The 17,552-nt window shown below is 32.2% G+C and overlaps 1 protein-coding gene across 6 annotated transcripts in view; it reads left to right on the top strand.

Annotated features, from left to right (window-relative positions):
• Positions 1-745: 745 nt before the first annotated feature.
• Positions 746-17,552, top strand: part of Iml1 (GATOR complex protein Iml1) — a 29,704-nt gene continuing 12,897 nt past the window's right edge. For 4 of the 6 annotated variants that reach the window (XM_074126848.1, XM_074126847.1, XM_074126844.1 and 1 more), the window contains exons 1-15: positions 7,064-7,249; positions 7,453-7,590; positions 7,687-7,859; positions 8,114-8,239; positions 8,316-8,456; positions 8,528-8,670; positions 9,566-9,753; positions 10,147-10,343; positions 10,923-10,987; positions 11,792-12,004; positions 12,113-12,321; positions 13,155-13,307; positions 14,254-14,373; positions 14,572-14,709; positions 15,113-15,130. In XM_074126848.1, coding sequence (XP_073982949.1) covers positions 7,207-7,249; positions 7,453-7,590; positions 7,687-7,859; positions 8,114-8,239; positions 8,316-8,456; positions 8,528-8,670; positions 9,566-9,753; positions 10,147-10,343; positions 10,923-10,987; positions 11,792-12,004; positions 12,113-12,321; positions 13,155-13,307; positions 14,254-14,373; positions 14,572-14,709; positions 15,113-15,130 — 2,065 coding nt within the window. In that variant the 5' untranslated portion in view covers positions 7,064-7,206. Of the gene's footprint in view, positions 910-1,011; positions 3,513-6,927; positions 7,250-7,452; positions 7,591-7,686; positions 7,860-8,113; positions 8,240-8,315; positions 8,457-8,527; positions 8,671-9,565; positions 9,754-10,146; positions 10,344-10,922; positions 10,988-11,791; positions 12,005-12,112; positions 12,322-13,154; positions 13,308-14,253; positions 14,374-14,571; positions 14,710-15,112; positions 15,131-17,552 lie in introns of those variants that run through there. The other 2 variants (XM_074126846.1, XM_074126845.1) reach the window with 2 other exon arrangements.

The raw sequence follows: 17,552 nt of genomic DNA, 5'->3' as shown, positions 1-17,552 counted from the left end.
ATTTCAAACATCAATATCTCTTTTCGTATTTGACAGATTTCAATGGTTTCTTCACCGAATTGTAGAGAATACATAGTTGTATAGCGGATATAATCTGCAATGTTTTATTGATAATAGTTAATAAAATATGGAAGGTTAAATTTTCGGTCTTTTCAACTACGTTCAAATTTTATTCTTTTACATCTCTTTTCGTATTTATCAGATTTTAATGAATTCTTTACCAAATTGTAGGGAAAAGTTAGTTCTACAAGTGGTATAAATGGCGATGTTTTAGTGATAATAGTTATTGAGTTATAGAAGGTTAAATTTTTTGACGTTTTCAGTATTGAAATGTTGAAACATTGGATATTGAATTTTTAGCTGTTAACAATATTGTAAGTATGTTTAATTTGGAAATGGTGCAAGTCCATCTTAGGTTAAAATTATTTAACCGTACAGCAAAATTTAACTCCTGTTGCAGTATGGTGAAGCAAATGTGATGATTTAACATCATGTCTGAAATGTAGGGTGTTTTATCTACCTTTCTTTGATATTGTTAATCGGTGATTGTACAATATTTCATAAAATTAAAGATTGTACAATATTTCATAAAATTAAAGATTGTACAATATTTCATAAAATTAAAGATTGTACAATATTTCGTAAAAACTAGTACATCGATAATAACACCAAGATCCGGTAATTTTTGTACAATACTATTGGCAACACTGTGAAAAACTGTAATTTGTATAACATTCGACTTATATTATTGGTTATCAAGTAAGTTGTGTTGTTTTGTGCTCGTTGTACGAAAAAAGTTTCATTATTTGAAAATTAATAATGGATTGAGGTTTATTTAATAAAAAGAATAAATGGCTGAAACCTATTACAACGGTAATTATAACTCTGATGCATCTAAAAGTGAATTTGGTAGGTAACAAAAATAAAATTAAAATACTTTTCTGGGTAATAAAGCCATTTCAATAAAATCCCCATTTGCAAGTAATTTTATTATTTTTATGATGTTTTTAGAAATAAGACCCGATGATAATCGGTAATAAAAGAAGAATCATGGAATCCGAATCTGAATACGAAGGCAATTCGGACCAAAATGATTAAAAAGAAAATTAAAAAAAGAAGAATAGTTGAACTACTGATTAGTATTTTGTTTTAATTGTTAAAAAAAAGACTGATACGACTGAAATATTATCCATTAAATCTACGATTACAATAATTCATTAATTTTGAAAGTGAGGCAAGTCCATTTAGTTGTAATAAATCTTTATTTTTCTTAGCCAGCACTATAAACACTATTGGATTATAAACTTACATTATCTAACACCACAAAATAAAAAAAAATATGTCTATTAATATTTACCAATATTTTTAAATTTATTGAAATGCAAAACCTTAAATATCTCGAAATAACAAAAAATGGACTTGCCCCACTTTCAAAATAAACGGCACATATCGTCGCTACCACGCCAAAACCACGAATCTGCCAATTTGGCCATTTTCACCTAAATACAGATTTTTGCTTAGCTTTTGGTCAACTTCTCTCTGCCAAAGACGCGAATCTGCAGCACCAGTCGATGTTGCTGAAATCGTAACTCATATTTTCACGAGTCTGTAGAAAACTACAGGATCCCCACGCCAATTCACGAATATGCCACTTTCGCGAGTTTGCCATAGTGTTTCTTCAAGAGTACTTCACGAATCTACCACTTTCGTGTTTTTCGCATGGTAAGATGAACTAATTGGAAAAAAATCGTTTTTTTTCCCTTGTCTTTAGCTTTAATAATGTTATGTTTACATCATTGTGTTGATGTTGTTTTTGATAACGCTTAACCATGAGTGAAAGAACACGGAAGATACTTTCTATGTGTGCTCCATTAGTGATAGAATCTGAATCAGATGAATCTAAAGATCCTTTTGGTGATGTAGATATTTTCGACCAGGATAAAAATTATGTACCTTCAGAAGAAGACAGTTCAAGCAGTGATGATGGCAATCGTGATGCAAATATAAAACATGTTAACGTTGAAGGCATCAGATTTTCAGAGGGATAATTTGCCGGAACCTGATGCAAGTGAAGAGTCGGAATATGACGACTAACAATTAGCGTATAGGAACTGTACATTAATCTTGATCTGAATAAAAAACATTTTGAATTCTACCTAACAACAATGGTTTTATAATAGTTCCCTTTTACTTTATCAATTCCTTACGAATGTGTTTCCTTCGCAAAAATCACAATGCCAAAATCACGAAAGTGCATTTAAGCCCTAATATATGTTGTTTTAAAGTAAACATTATGAACGAAAATAACATTATTAAAAGCTATTCTTTCGAATAAAAAATATAAAATAAAATTTACGTTTTAAATTTGAAACCCTGATTTTTCAGAGCTAAAAGAATCTTTAAATGTGTTTTACTCAAAACTTACTTTTTGCAGTTTCGTGGTTTTGGCGTGGTACCGACGATATGTAACTTTGCAGAATATACAAAAAGGAAATTGTACCCAAAAGTTACAAAAATTTCTTTAACAAAAACTTATAGTTTAAAAAGTTGTGTATAATGGTTGATAACGCCTAAAGGTACACAAATCAGCAAGTACTTATTTCATTAATGCTTCTAATTTTACTGCATTAAGTTTCCTTTAGTATTGTTTAGAATTTATTACATGTCACAGATCCTTATGCTGGCTAATTGATTCATAATAATATTGTTGTTATACTAATGTTAAATTGTTTCACTGTTTTGTGGAATCAATAAAAGGAAGAAAATTAATGTAAATCAAGAATTGTACTACTTCCCAGTTTATTGAATGTTTATATATAATTATAAATACAAATAAAATATGTAATAATCCAGGTGATGATAAAAATTAAGAAGATGGAAGATTTGTCACGAGCCGAACGCTCCTAGAACTGGGTCACCAGATGTGACTTGTTTACAATAAGTTCTAGTTAACTGCTAGGCTAGTCTATTTGAATAGAATCACAACCTCAGCGGCCGTATACAATTGCATGGTTAACTTGATCACGACGTTACCACACTAATACACTACCTCACTTTGAATGCATCCAGCATTTGTACATAATATGTGTATGTGTGTACATAATACACCATATCAATGCTTACGATCTTTACTTACATTGACAATCGTTAATTACATCAGATCACGCCATTTTTCTATTTATTTCTACTGTCATTTTCTATTTACGTGCATTTAGGAATATCGTAATATTCAGTAAAAAATAACAATATAGTTTGCATAGGTGAGTGAAGGTTATAACAAGAAGTGCTTAATAGGATGAAAAAATTATTAGAAATAATATACATATCAAAGACAGTAAACAGTCTAAATTTCAAAACTGACACCAACAATTTATGCAACATGTACGCTAACCTACTACAAAATACTTGACAGTTGGCAACACTGACCCTCACAATCACACACAGACCGATCACAGATAAGACAGAAGATACACCAACCGATGATGTAAAACATTGTAAACTTTGTAAATTGGGTAAATATTTTTGTAAATTTCGTTACATTATACATATCTCCTTAACAAAAACTTACAGTTTAAAATGTTAAGTATAAGGGTTGATTAAACGCCAAAAGGTGCACAAATCAGCAAGTACCCAACATTTCATTAATACTTCATTAATATTTAAGTAATTTTACATTAAATTTCATTTATTTTTTTGAATTTATTAGAGGTCACAGACCCTTATGCTGGCCATTTTCGTCTACAAAATATTTGTTCAAATAGAACACTATTTCTTAGATTGACTGTAATATCTAATCAACAAACTATTAATCACAGGTTAAAAAAAAAACTTTATAAAAAAAAATATGAGGTTAAAAAATTCAAAAACTTTTTTCAAAAATGCTTGCACCAACATTCATCAATGATTTTGTTTATTTTATTTATTTATTTTTATTTTTAAATAAAAATCTTCGGTTTAAGTTCGTAATTCGATTAAAGCAATTGTTACTTTATTTAGTAGTCAAGCGTTTTTAATAATAGGTAATAATTAATCTGGCTTTATCGCAAATAATATAGTTTTCTTCAATTCTCAATCTAGGTATTCTTACCGCAGTGTTATATATTTGGAATATAAGATATGCATATTTTTATGACAGCTAATTATACCAGTATTTTACCTACTATAAGTAAAATTAGAGGGACTACATTAAATTACAATTGAGAAATGAATAATTATTGTTGAATAATTTACTGGATATTACCTATGCGTTATTTGTACTCACAAATACTTCGGTAAGAAGAATTCTAGACTGAAATATTGTTTTAAATCCGTGATTCAAATTTAAACAGTAGCCGACTCTAACTTTGTCTTTTTCTATTTTAACATGCATGTATATGTGACTACTCAGAATAAAGGGCCTAATAAAGATAAATCAGAAGAATAATTTGGAATAAAGCTATAATAAAGTACCTATTTAATTACGAAGATATAATATACATTTTATCATAATTATAACAAAAAATAAAATATTATGAATGAACTAAGGGAAGGGATTAGCTATGCGGTTAGCGTATTGGATTCCCACGTGGAGGTTCCGGGTTCGAATCCAGCTGCTGACCCTTAGATTTTCTCTTCCTAAGAGCTTCTTACAGCTCACTGGCCGGTGATGGACAGTGTTGTCTGTAACGAGAGAACACTGTCCGGAGGCCGGCAGTGCACTGAAAAAAACTCCGGGCGCCAATAACCTCAGATGTTGACGCGATTTAAATCAATAAAAAAAAAAATTATGAATGAACTGGCCAGCATAAGGGTCTGTGACCTCTAATAAATTCAAAAAAATAAATGAAATTTAATGCAGTAAAATTACTTAAATATTAATGAAGTATTAATGAAATGTTGGGTACTTGCTGATTTGTGCACCTTTTGGCGTTTAATCAACCCTTATACTTAACATTTTAAACTGTAAGTTTTTGTTAAGGAGATTTTTGGACTTTTTGGATAGATTTTCCTTTTTGTCTGTTTTGCAAAGTTACATATCTGCTTTACAGATTTTATTAAAATTTGGAATAATAAATTCTACCATTATAACCTAAAAAGGTGTTAAGTCCGAACCGTAACTACCACTGGAGCGATCTTTTTTAAGAATGATTATAGTTGCGGTCCCCCAAACCATCCTCAATAACAATTTTTTAGAGAAAGCGTTTTGAATAAAATAGGAAGGTATTTGTACGTAAATAGCAAAATTAAAAAGCGATTTCAGTACTTCCTTTTAAGAGGAGTAAGAAAAATAAACTGCGATTACAGTACTTCTCCCTAAAAGGCAAATATTTTGAATCGAATTCATTGATGTAAATAGGTTCACTCATTGATAATTTTAACGATTGCAGTACTTCCTCTTAGTAGGTGTAAGAGCATGGTGGCACTTCACAGCCACGTAGAGGAGCTTTAACCACTTCTTCGTGGTAAATTTTATCCAAATCGAACTAAGCGTAATAGAAATATTGGTAATAATAGTATTAGAAAAGGCCTTACTTGGGTGGGGCAAACTCCCCTCCTTATGAGTCATAGCGACGAGACTTTTAAAGTGCAAATCTGTACAAAATTTCGATTCGAATGACACTTCATTCATGAAAATCGGTTCACGTTTCGATAATTTGAAACGATTACCATACTTCCCCCTAATAAGGGTAAGAGCAGAACGTCGTTTAAATGTTACGTAGGAGTGCCCTAAACCTTTCATCCTGCCAAATTTTATTAAAATCGGGTAAACATTTTCAGAGTTATTAGTAATAATAATTTTGAGAAGGGGCCTCACATATATGGGGCTAACTCCTCCCCCATTTGATGTACAGCGTCGAGACCCCCAAAAGGCACATCTACATAAAATTCCGAAACGAATGACACCTCATTCATGAAAATCGGTTCACGCGTTTAGGCGCTACGTTGTTTACAAAAAAGGTAACAACAAGAAGAACAACAACAACAACAACAACAACAACAAGAACAAGACCAATTTTTGAAAATGCCGTTTTTGCTCATTTTCAGTAACTTTTTTCTCGTAATATATTAAATCTGGGATTTGACAAAAAAATTACAGTTATAAAGGAGGACTTGCCCTATAATTTAAAGAAAATTTGGGAATTTTATCTTTTATAGAAAAAGAGAAAAAAATTGTCAAAGTTGGGTGTTTTTAAACGTTACACTTTTTCGTGCAGTTTTTGATGATCAACCCTTATACAACTGTCCTACCGGACAGTTTTAATTCATTGTAATATAATTGTTAACACTGTAATCACAGTCCTGATGATGACCTAATCCCTAGGTCAAAAGATCGGCATAATAAAGTTTGTCATAACTGAAAATGGCATTAATTTTTCATCCTATAGAAACTATGATTCAGTCACCAAAAATAATGAACAGAAAGAAGTGCTTATACTACTGGGTGATCCATTTAAATGGATCACCCTGTAAAACAGGTCCGGTCTGGTTTGCAATGCTACCCACGACTGTTCCACTTATTGACATTATTAGAAATGCTCTTTCAAAAAAAGTGAAAATATGGTTTCAATTTTAAGAACTACACACATCTTAAAATGCAAATATAAGCTGACACAATATCACGCTTAAATCTTTTAAAGATGAACATTTCGAGATTAGACTGCACAGAGCTATTAAATGAGGCATGTATCTACCTTAAACATTCAAAATTTTAAAACAATATGTGATGAAATTCCCAAAATTTATATCTTGCTCCAAATTGAAGTGACCATATCTCATCTTAAACTTAAGATATCATTAAGGGAATTAATTGGTTTTTGTCTATACACGATACTTTTTTCAACCATACTGATGCATTAGTTAGTATAGAATGTATGATAAAATTTTTAAACCTTTATTTTTTTCATTATTGGTCAATAGTAAAGTAAAAAAGTAATGCCTATTTTTCAGTCGGGCTTTATTTCCGAAGAAATGGTTACTGGTTTCTTATTTTGTTTTATAAGAAACAAGGCGGTTTGTAGTTCTATAAATGGACGTCCTTAGCGCATCTGTACACCCAACCAAATAATACTTGACTACAGGTTTCGGAGGTAAAATGCAGGTTTCGTTTAGCTTTTGAAGTTTGAACTTTATAGACGTTTAAAGTAAAAATGAGTTATTGTTAATATATATGTTTAACTATAATTATTCGGTATAGTTGTTGTTTTTAGTGTATGTTCATTTACTGCCATGAAGCTTTGTAAACTGTTAGTTCATACTAAAAGTTTTTGTGGTAGGTTTTTATCAATTAGTTTTTCTATTTAATTTTTTTTTTTTTTTTTAATGTAATTAATGGAAAGGGACCTCATTCACAGTTCATAATTACTGTAGCTTAATTTAGGAAATTGTGCATTATGGCATAAAGTATAACTTTTCTTTTGTGGACGTTAAAATTGAAATCCATCGATATTTTCTTCTATAATTCTTGTATTTTAGGTACAGATCTTATGATCAACCCAAAAGATTTTCCAAATCTTCAAAAGGGAGATATAGTGGAAATTTATCATCCTGAAGAAGAATTCAGCCGTCTGCTTTTACAAATTACTTCATTTAAAGAAGACTTACAGGGGCGAGGTAAGTTTGTAAATCTGAACAACAAAAATTATTTAAAGTTCTGGTAAGTTTTACATGGAATTTATTTAATCTTGTATTAAACAATTTGTTTTCCAGATGCTGCTGTCAGCGTGGAACAAAGTATTGCCAAAACATTTCAACTCGTCACTTACAACGATGTTATTGTGAACGTTGTCAGTCCAGAATCGGTTACATTGGATTCTGTAGAGCTTATTTTTAAAGATCAATATATGGGAAGAAGTGAGATGTGGCGTTTAAAAAATTCCCTGGTATATCTAAAATATTTCAGACAATTCAGATTCCCAAAGTTAGTTTTTTTAGAATTTTGGAAGTTTGGCAAAGTATACTATACATACTCTTTACATATTTTGAGACACCCACCGTATCTTTTTGTTTTGAACCAGTACAAGTTCAAGGATAGCTGAAGAAAGCTCAGTTGACTTTCGGGTCGCAGTAGTTTTGCCTCTCCCTTCGCATTTATGTCTATCCGGCCAATCGGTCCAAATTTCTTCTTATGTTACAGGTGAACACTTGTGTCTATTTAAATAAAAAGATAGAATTCTGCGGCGGCAGTGTTCGCTGTCAAGTATACGAGATGTGGTCAATGGGTGAACGAGTGGCCTGTGGAGTTATCAATAAATCGACCAAAGTAATGAATTTCTATTTCTATGTGTATTCATACATTAGTAGTTTTGGAAAAATGATTTTTTTAATTCATTTTACAGATAGTGTTCAGATCCTCAACTAGTATGGTTTATCTATTTTTACAAATGAGTTCAGAAATGTGGGACTTCGACATACATGGTGATCTCTATTTTGAAAAGGCTGTTAATGGTTTCCTAGCTGATCTCTTTCAAAAATGGAAGGTATTAATGATGTGCTTTTTCATAAATGGCTGTAAAAACTTGGTCCCTTAGGAATGTTTTGACTGTTCTAGAAACATGGCAGTAATCATGAAGTGACTATAGTTCTATTTTCAAGAACATTCTACAAAGCGCACAGTTTAGATGAGTTCCCACTTCATATGAAAGAATGTCTGCAACAGGATTATAAAGGAAGGTTTTACGAAGATTTTTACAGGTAAAATTGAAGTCTTAAATATTGGTGAACCAAAAAGATGGTACAATTTTAAAAAATGATCAAAAAATGCGTTTTTCTCATCGCATGATTGTGACTCACTCCGCCAGCTGAAGAATTTGACTTAGATTTTGATGCACTAGCGCGTAAAGGCTGCCATGAGCGGCCAGATTCCAAGATGTCGCCACAGAAGAAAACTTTTGAGGGCTTCGTTTAAAGACGTTGCAGCCTGCAATTATAGTGCTGCTTGAATGTTGTAGTAAAATACCGTAGTAAAACTTTAGGATTAGGTCTTAAGGACTTTAGATGTAGTCTCATACAAGGTTGTCTTGTGAATGAGACAAATTTTAGGGAATGTGGAAAGTCTTTTTTTTTGGAGAGCACATTCTTTATTGGATTCTTTAGAGGTGAGGGAGGTGGGTACGGTTTCAACCACTTCGGATCCATTAAGAAGAATGAGTTGTAAAAAGTAACAAGGTACCTTTTAAGTTTAACGTTTGGCTGTACGGTAAAAGCAAATGCCAAAAAAAAAAAGTTCAACTTTAAATGACCCTGGAACAGACTTTTTTTGGGGTGTTATACCACCAAAGCTTAATAAAGCTAAGCCTGGAATGGAATAGAGTAGTAAATTCTTTGAAAGATGGAGAAAATTCAACATTCAACGAAAATATATATTTACCTATTTCTTAAGTGAACCGTCCTACATTTCATCTCTAGGTATACCAATTTAAAAACTCAAGTTATCTTTACTGTTTGAAACTAGATCATAATTCACATTCTAGTCAAACGATGTGTTTATTAGTAGCCATTATCAAAACCATTTCTCTTTGGAGATACAATACAAAAAACCGTTTTTTTGTTTAACATATTCATCAATTTTTTGTTTTTGTTTTTATAGAGTAGCCGTCCAAAATGAAAGATATGATGAATGGTCGAACATCCTGGTCGAATTAAGGCGACTATTTACTGACTATCAGCAATCCGTCTTAGAATATAATAATCGTCCAGATACTGTAATACCAAAAGCCCAAAATTCTACAGCTGCCCAAGGAAATTTTCTAGAAGTGCTTAATATGTCGCTGAATGGTAATTCTAATTTAAAATTTGATTGGTTTAAAAAACTAAACTAGTCAGAATACTGGCCTTCTTACTCGAATTAGTCTCTCATAGGTAGTGCTTTATAAAGTAAATATCAAATTTGAACTTTTTCTGGGGTTTTATACTTTTTAAGGTAAAAAAGCTCATACAAAGAGACGCTTCAATTTCAAAAAACTAACTCAGCAGATCCTAATTTAAATCTGTATTTCCTGTGAAAATTCATAATCCACAGTCAACAAAAATCAATATTTTTTCTTATAAGTTTGTTAATTTGTAAGTTTCTAAATGATATAAGCATTTTCATCTAACAGTGCAATGAAATTTGTACTGCATATACATTTATATATCTTAATAACCTCTGTTTGGCTAATTTTATTGTAGTGTTCGAGAAACATTATCTGGATCGCAGTTTTGATCGGACTGGCCAACTCTCCGTAGTTATTACACCCGGCGTTGGCGTGTTTGAAGTTGATCGAGAGCTTACGAATGTTACTAAACAGCGTGTAATAGACAATGGTGTCGGCAGTGATCTAGTCTGTCTAGGCGAACAACCATTGCATGCAGTTCCTCTACTCAAAGTAAAAATAATTAAATGTGCTTACATTTCGATGTATTTAGTAAATTGCTTGTTATTACAGAATATAAATATTTAGTAAACAATAATTGCATCACCCAGAAGAATCCCTTTAAGTAAGTAAGTAAGTTGTAAAAGATTTAAGTGATGGAAAAAAATGAACTATAAATGAAATTTAATAATGCTTTACTCCTACCGCTGTTAATAATACATCCTTTAAAACGACGAGGCACGCTTCGAATGAGGTCAACTATGGTGAAAGATGACGCAGCTTCAGAGCTATTTGATGATTGAGAGGAACGCCTTAAACTTCCCCAATTACCCCATGCTGGCTTTCGTGGATTTAAATTAGAAGAAAAAGCTGGTTAAGGCAAAATTTCTGCCAGTTTTTGCTATAGAAAGCTGTGACTAAATCTTTTAACTTGAGGAAAGAGCTTTGTCTTGTAGTAAAAGGGTACTTTGCATGATCGTTCAACAATTGGTGCTGAAGATCTTAAGTAGTTAACTTTAAATTAAAAGTACTATCAAAATACAAAAAAAAATAATTAAATTGCCAAATGTTAATATTTGTTCATTTTTTCAGTTTCACAATAAGGATTCTTTAATAACAGCTGATGATTATAGTATGCCTCATTGGATTAACTTAAGGTTTGTATAACTATATTTTAATGTGTTTATAGTGGTTACGGGCACAGACTAACAAGTGGGAGATTCTCAGATCGAGTTCTGCGTTTAGCTACTTTTTATTTGTTGGTAAAATGTGAACGGTGAAATCTGAGCTTCCGCTCTCCGACTACACGTTAGTGGTTTGATAGGTATTTGAAATTTTTATTTATACTACGGGTGGCTAAATTCTTTTCAGGGATCGATTTTTTTCACTGAAAAATGTGTCGCGATCTACTTATTAAAATCTTGATATTGTATACTCCCAAACTTGATGCAATGAGGGAAAGGGTATTAAATCAACATAATATCTTAATAATATTTATTAGTTGACTAATTACAGGAAAAAAATGCATAATTATATTTTATTCTACTGTCCTATCAATAATGAGAAGCTTGTGTCTGCATGCTTTTACCCAAGGAATCATATTTTGGTGCATAACTGGACAAAGATAAGTGATAAGCATAGGAAAAATGATGTGTAGCCTTCGTTACGGGTGCACGTTGAGATCGTCTCCTGACGGCTGTGATCGACCAGCAATCACTTCGCGATCGACTTATATACTAAATGTCACTTTGTGGAACTTTTACCGACGTAACTCTTAGTTATAGCATTGTTATCGCTAAATATGATGAGTGATACGAGAAAATTTGGAATTTGGAGAGAATTACTTACAGTAAGAGAAAGTCATTTTACATTATCTTACATTTTGACTCATTAGTTCATTAAGTTATTGTATTTATTCATTTTTCTTACTTGTTCATCCAATTATTGCGTTTAAATTCTAGTTTTTATTCATCAAACAAGAGAGTAGCGTATTCAAATTTTATACCAAGAATAAAACTACCACCGAAACTTACCAACGTTACTGCAAGATCAGTGTCTACGGATGAGTCAGTTCGACCCAAACCTGGCCAAGATGATGACAGCCCTTTAGCAGTGGTGGACTACGATGCATACGATGCCCAGGTGTTCACAGTGCCTACAGTGCAGATGAACAAGTACGCATATTATTTACTTTACCATATGTAGCTTTTAGTTTTTTTTTTGTGGTCTGGCATAAATGTTTGATTCTAAATGATTATCATCATAAATAAATAACTTCACAGGAACTGTCGTGTAATGAAGAAGACTAGTTTCTGTGGTGTAGAAATGTCTGTAAAAGAAAATAAAAGTGTCCGAAGAAAAATGTCCGATCCGGATATACATACAACCAACTTTGGTTTACGCAATAAGACCCAAGCAGTACCAATACCACCACTGAATTCACCAGTGATGGACCAGTTGTCACCAACAACCTTCATCAATAATTTCTGTGGTAAAGGATTTTAATTTTTTCTTAATTGATTTGGTATAAATCTGATGGGAACTCACGTGACTTTCTCTTGCTATTATTTTCGCGTTTTTAAACTCGTAGAAACATTTTAATACACCTCAAAATGCCCAAAACGATCCCGGAAAAATTTATACGCAATTTAAATTTTAGTTGCTGTAAAAAAGTTTGCAATGCTGGATAATATCGCTAATTTTATCCGTCTTAGCTCGCATGTCCATTTTATCTTTGACTCAGAGTGAGCAAGTGTAGTGTGAGTCGAAAGCATGATTGAAAATCAAATTCTCCAACATGATGATGAATTAATCTTTGTTATTGGATGAACGTACGAAACCGTTCAGGGATATGAATTCCAGCAATATATAAAATTAGTTGCTGTATTTATTTGACTTTTTCATCTTTCTGAAAATGATTTTGATTTATTCATTTTTAATGAACACTTCCTTTTTTTTTTACTTCCAATTAAGAAAATTACTGTTTTTGAGAAAACTGCTATTCATAGTCTGTTTGTTTAAAACTATTTCTAATTAAAATTATTTTGCTAAGTTCCAATGTATTTTGTTTAATGTATGATAAAGTTCTTTTATAATACCAGAGCAAAGTTTGAACAAATAGATTATCCATTATTAACAGCCAATGGCCAAAAAAGTATTCTTAACTTTTTCTACCTCTACGCGAAGCAACTTTTTTTTAATGAATTTGAATATAATACGTAATAGCCACATTCATTTAAAAATATTGTTGCAATTTAACCTTAGTAGAAAAAACTTTATTTTTTATTTTTCAAAAGTAACTACTTAATAATTTTCTTTATCTAGGAAAAGAAGAAAACGAATCACCAACGTGGGCACCACCTTTTAACATTCAACCTCCCAGATCTGGAAGAGCATTAATCAATCCATTCGATCCTTCGCACATTACAATCAGACTGACTAGCAATAGAAGACGATGGTCACATATTTTCCCCAAAGGTATGTTATACGCAACTTTAAACAAAGAAGAAGAAGAACACTAAGTACTTGAATTCTGCGACATATTAGCGAGGCCAAATGTAGCTTCTCGGATCACAAACAACCAAGATCGTTCGAGCTTCCTAGCAAATGCCGTTCCGCAGCAATGATTTTGATCCAAACAGTGCTATTTCTACAAAGTTACCCTGACTTTACCTCTTTTCAGATCTTTGCCTCACTCTTTTGGTTCCTTCCGTTTAAACCAAGAATGTTTTTTTTTTTATAGGAAAGAGTGCTCGTTTCCAGTCTTGTTCAGTACAGTTTAAGGGCTCCTGAGCAGAGTTCGTGGATTGTGGTTAACTTGTTGTTTATTTCGTAGGATATCGTGATAACAGATAACTCTCTACAAGTCTTCTTTCTGTGTATACGAGTAGACGGAAGTACGTACATTTCGGATTCTAGCTGAATGAATCTTTCAGTTACAGTTACAAGTGGACGACCTGAAACTTGTCTTCTATAATGTTTTCCTGTATCATTTTATCAGTCTTAAGAAATTTGAGTATTGCTGTTCTAATCTCTGGAACGTCATTTATTAAACACTGCGTGTTTGGCTTTTTATGTCGTTAATTGTATTGAACTGTTGTAATTATTGATATGATATAACCATTCTTGATCATTTTTAATGCTATTCGATACAATTCATTTTAGAGCTATTTGCAGGGTAACTCAACTCTAAAAATAATCCTTCGCGTTGTTATTAGGCAATTTTGAAATCAACAAATAGTAAATTATAAACCTAATGTTTCGAAGAATTTTCTGAGGTTGCACTTTGTTATAACATAGGATTTCAGTTTTCTTTGTACAGAATGTTGGATTAGTTGGAATAATTAAGTTAATTGGATTAGTTGGCATTTAGCTTTTTCTTATGTGCTTAAACTGTTTAATTTTTTATTCCTCTTCTTTGTAGGACCCAGTGGACAGCTAATTCAGCAACATCACTATCAGGCAAAAGTAGTGCCGCCAAAGATAAATATATCTGAGTGTGGAACATCAGATAAGTCTTCAGTTACGTTTACGAATGGGCAAGGTAAAATGTCAATAGTTTCAATTCAAGGCTCAGCCTTGAGACCTAAAAAAGAAAATCTCTTGTTCTTACTTTTTTTGCAGTTGCAAAGCACCATCTTAGGATGTAAAAGTTCAAAGTCAGGAACCATGCCTTATTCTTGCAACGTACATGCTTTTCATAATCTTTTAATTGAAATAATTTTATGAAATCCATTTGCAGGAGAATTGAAGAACAAAGGTCGAACAAATATACCAACAATGTCCGGATTGTTGACACCGCACTCTGTAAATAGAAAGAGTTTGACGCTATTGTGGGGTGCTACCGGAGAGCAAGAATGGACGCCGGCATTAACTACTGGTATATTTTTATACATTCAATACTAAAGGCTTTACAGAAAGAAATCTTTATTATTTTTTTTTCGGTGCAAATCAAATAGTTATCAGTTGCGTAAGGGTTTGCAACATCTTCGCTCACATATTTTGGATTTCAGTAGGATTAGCGTCGATTTTTCAATATGGTTGATGAAAGCTCCTTCAGATACGTTGGTCTGATACAAGATATTTACATATTGATCTCTGTTTCTGATTACTCCTTACGCAACTGATATTTTATTAGCGATGTTTAGTTAAATTATTTCGTTCAATATTTTTTTTTAATAATTATGTGTTTTTTTTAAATTATTTATCTAAAGAAAACCCAATGTCTTGTGTTTCATGACAATTAACATGGTGTACTCCAAATTTCACCAAAAACATGGCAGCCTCCAAGGTTCTCATAGGTTTGGTTTATACTTTTTTTTTTTTTTTAAATTTAATTACAAGCAATGGTAGTTAGAGTGGTAGTTTTGGCTTTTTGTTTTTCTCAACAGTTTCGTTCTTATTTTTTTTACTGTTGCCTTTATTGACATTTTTTCCTGTAATGGTGATGGTTGCCTAATGGATTTTTGCAATCTCCTCACTTATTTTATTTTTTTATTCTGTTGCTATCCTTTATCACATTTATTGCACTTTTATACTTTGTCACAGTAGTAAATTTCTAGCATTACTGTTGCATTTTTCACTAAACTAGTTGCACACTTAGTTCAGTCAATTTATTGCTGAAATTATATACTGTATTAAAGGGTAGATCAACAACTCCTACTTCTTTTTTCTATACCTATCCGTTTTGGAACGAACATAAAGACGAAACGAAGCGACGAACTGGTTGTAAATGGAAGACGATCTCATAAATCATTATCTGATAATAGATGGAACTTCAAAACTGGTCAGAAACTAAGGAAAACAGGCTTTCTATGAAATATTTCAAATAAACATTTTAGAACTACTTATGCGCAGTAAGCTCTTCAAGTTCAAAGATACTCATGGAAGATTTAAAAAAAAAAAAAAATTAAAACTTGAAAATCTATTCAATAATTGGAAGATCGGATCCGATTGTTTATTTACGGTCTAGACCAGATATCAGTTTTAAACTTCTAGCGATTTTTTATTTTTAAGTTATGCTGACAAACATACTTTACAACAGACTCACAAAAAGATATTTTATAAGGACGTAGAAGTATGGTGGAGTTGATCTGCACTTTTTTTTTCACCCTATTTGCTGCTTAAACATAATACAGCGTTTCTTAGGTTCTCATCCACCGCTCTAGCTATTCGGTCTGGATTATTCCGTAGGCAGGTTTCAAGGTTTGTTCATCTTCATGGTTTGCAAGTCGAACGCTCGAAACCGGTCCAAGGGATGATGCAGAAGGCCAGGCAGGTTAGGTGGGAAGCGAATCTTTTGTTTGCCGCAACTAATGGTCACATGTGCTGAACTACTCTACATTCACCATTTCTTTCATGAGTGTGTCTTAATTTATCAAAACTAAATTCACTTGAGAATCTTCCAGAAAAAAAAAAGTTTAACAAGACAACTTAATGGTAATCTATGAATCTATCAATTAATCTATGAAATTTAACAAATAATTCGAGGGCGGATTGGATCCGGGCTTCCCTTAGATAAATTTTCTGGCTAGCTTATCCATCCCAAAAAAAAAAAAAAAAAATCAGTATTTCCGTTAAGTTTCCTTCAAAATAAATAAATAAATAAAATGAAATTTTAAGAGTTAAAAATGCGAGGATAAAAATATCTTTGCCTTAATTAGGGATAACTTCAACAAAAGATTGATTTAAATGAAAGAACTTTAGTTCGCCGTCATGTTAACCTAACCAATCCGCCTCGTGTTAAGTATTAACTAAAACCATTGAATTAAATGTTTATTGTTCTAGCTTGAATCTAAAAAAAAATAATAAATTTGGTTTGTAATTGTTTAATTAACAAGATCATTTAATGAAATAGTTTTTCTTTTAAAGCACTAAGATGTAACATACACACCAAACAAACAATGGTTTATGTACTCATTTTTTTAAGTGAATCTTAAGATCACTAATGACGTTGATGAGAGGTAATCGGCGGTGCGACTCTTTTTCGTCGTCTCCATATCCCACCGAGAAACCGGGCACCCAGCCGAGAAAGACCATATTTTGGCCACTAATACACGACGGGCAGGTTCGGACTAGCCTGGAACAGACTTAGTAGCACAGACTAGATATTCTGTAAAGCTACGCAGCTTCGAGATGGATCGAGAACACTGAAGGGAACTGAGGACAGAGTTTACAGAGAAATCTGTGAGCAAGTTTCCTAGGTGGAAATCCAGATAATCGGTGGATACGTTCTGTTTAGTCTCAACTAAAGAGATTATGGGAACTAGGAGATTATTGATTCTCTCCTGTAGCAAGGCTGCATCAAAGCGTGAACTCATTTGTTGTCACCTCAAATTTAGTCAGAAAATGCCTTAGCATACTCAATGAACGGACAATTTTATAGAAATTCTACATTCATTTATTCTACTATGGGTACCGGAGGCAAACTAGTTTAAACAAAGTATTGTTGTTGACTAGCCTTATAGTTGGAACATTTCCTTTGTTAAACAAATTTTATTTTGTTTTCCTAGTGTAGACGTTTGATTTTCTTTCCTGAAGTAGTAAATTTACTTTATCAGACAGTTGATCCGGTCAGATATTATTCTTCCAAAATTAAGTTTTTACATTTCTCTTAGCTACACTTCCTTTTTTCTTTAAATTCACCTTCTTCACCTTCTTTTTTTTGTATATAACGTTTATTGTCTATTTGCTTTACTAATTTTTGTTTTATCCTAAAAAATT

Source organism: Rhodnius prolixus, unplaced genomic scaffold (assembly GCF_049639745.1).
Source record: "Rhodnius prolixus isolate KJV_2025 unplaced genomic scaffold, Rpr scaffold_3, whole genome shotgun sequence".
In the NCBI taxonomy this organism is placed as follows: domain Eukaryota; kingdom Metazoa; phylum Arthropoda; class Insecta; order Hemiptera; family Reduviidae; genus Rhodnius; species Rhodnius prolixus.
The sequence above is the reverse complement of the archived record's forward strand: the minus strand, read 5'-3'. Positions and strand labels throughout refer to the sequence as shown.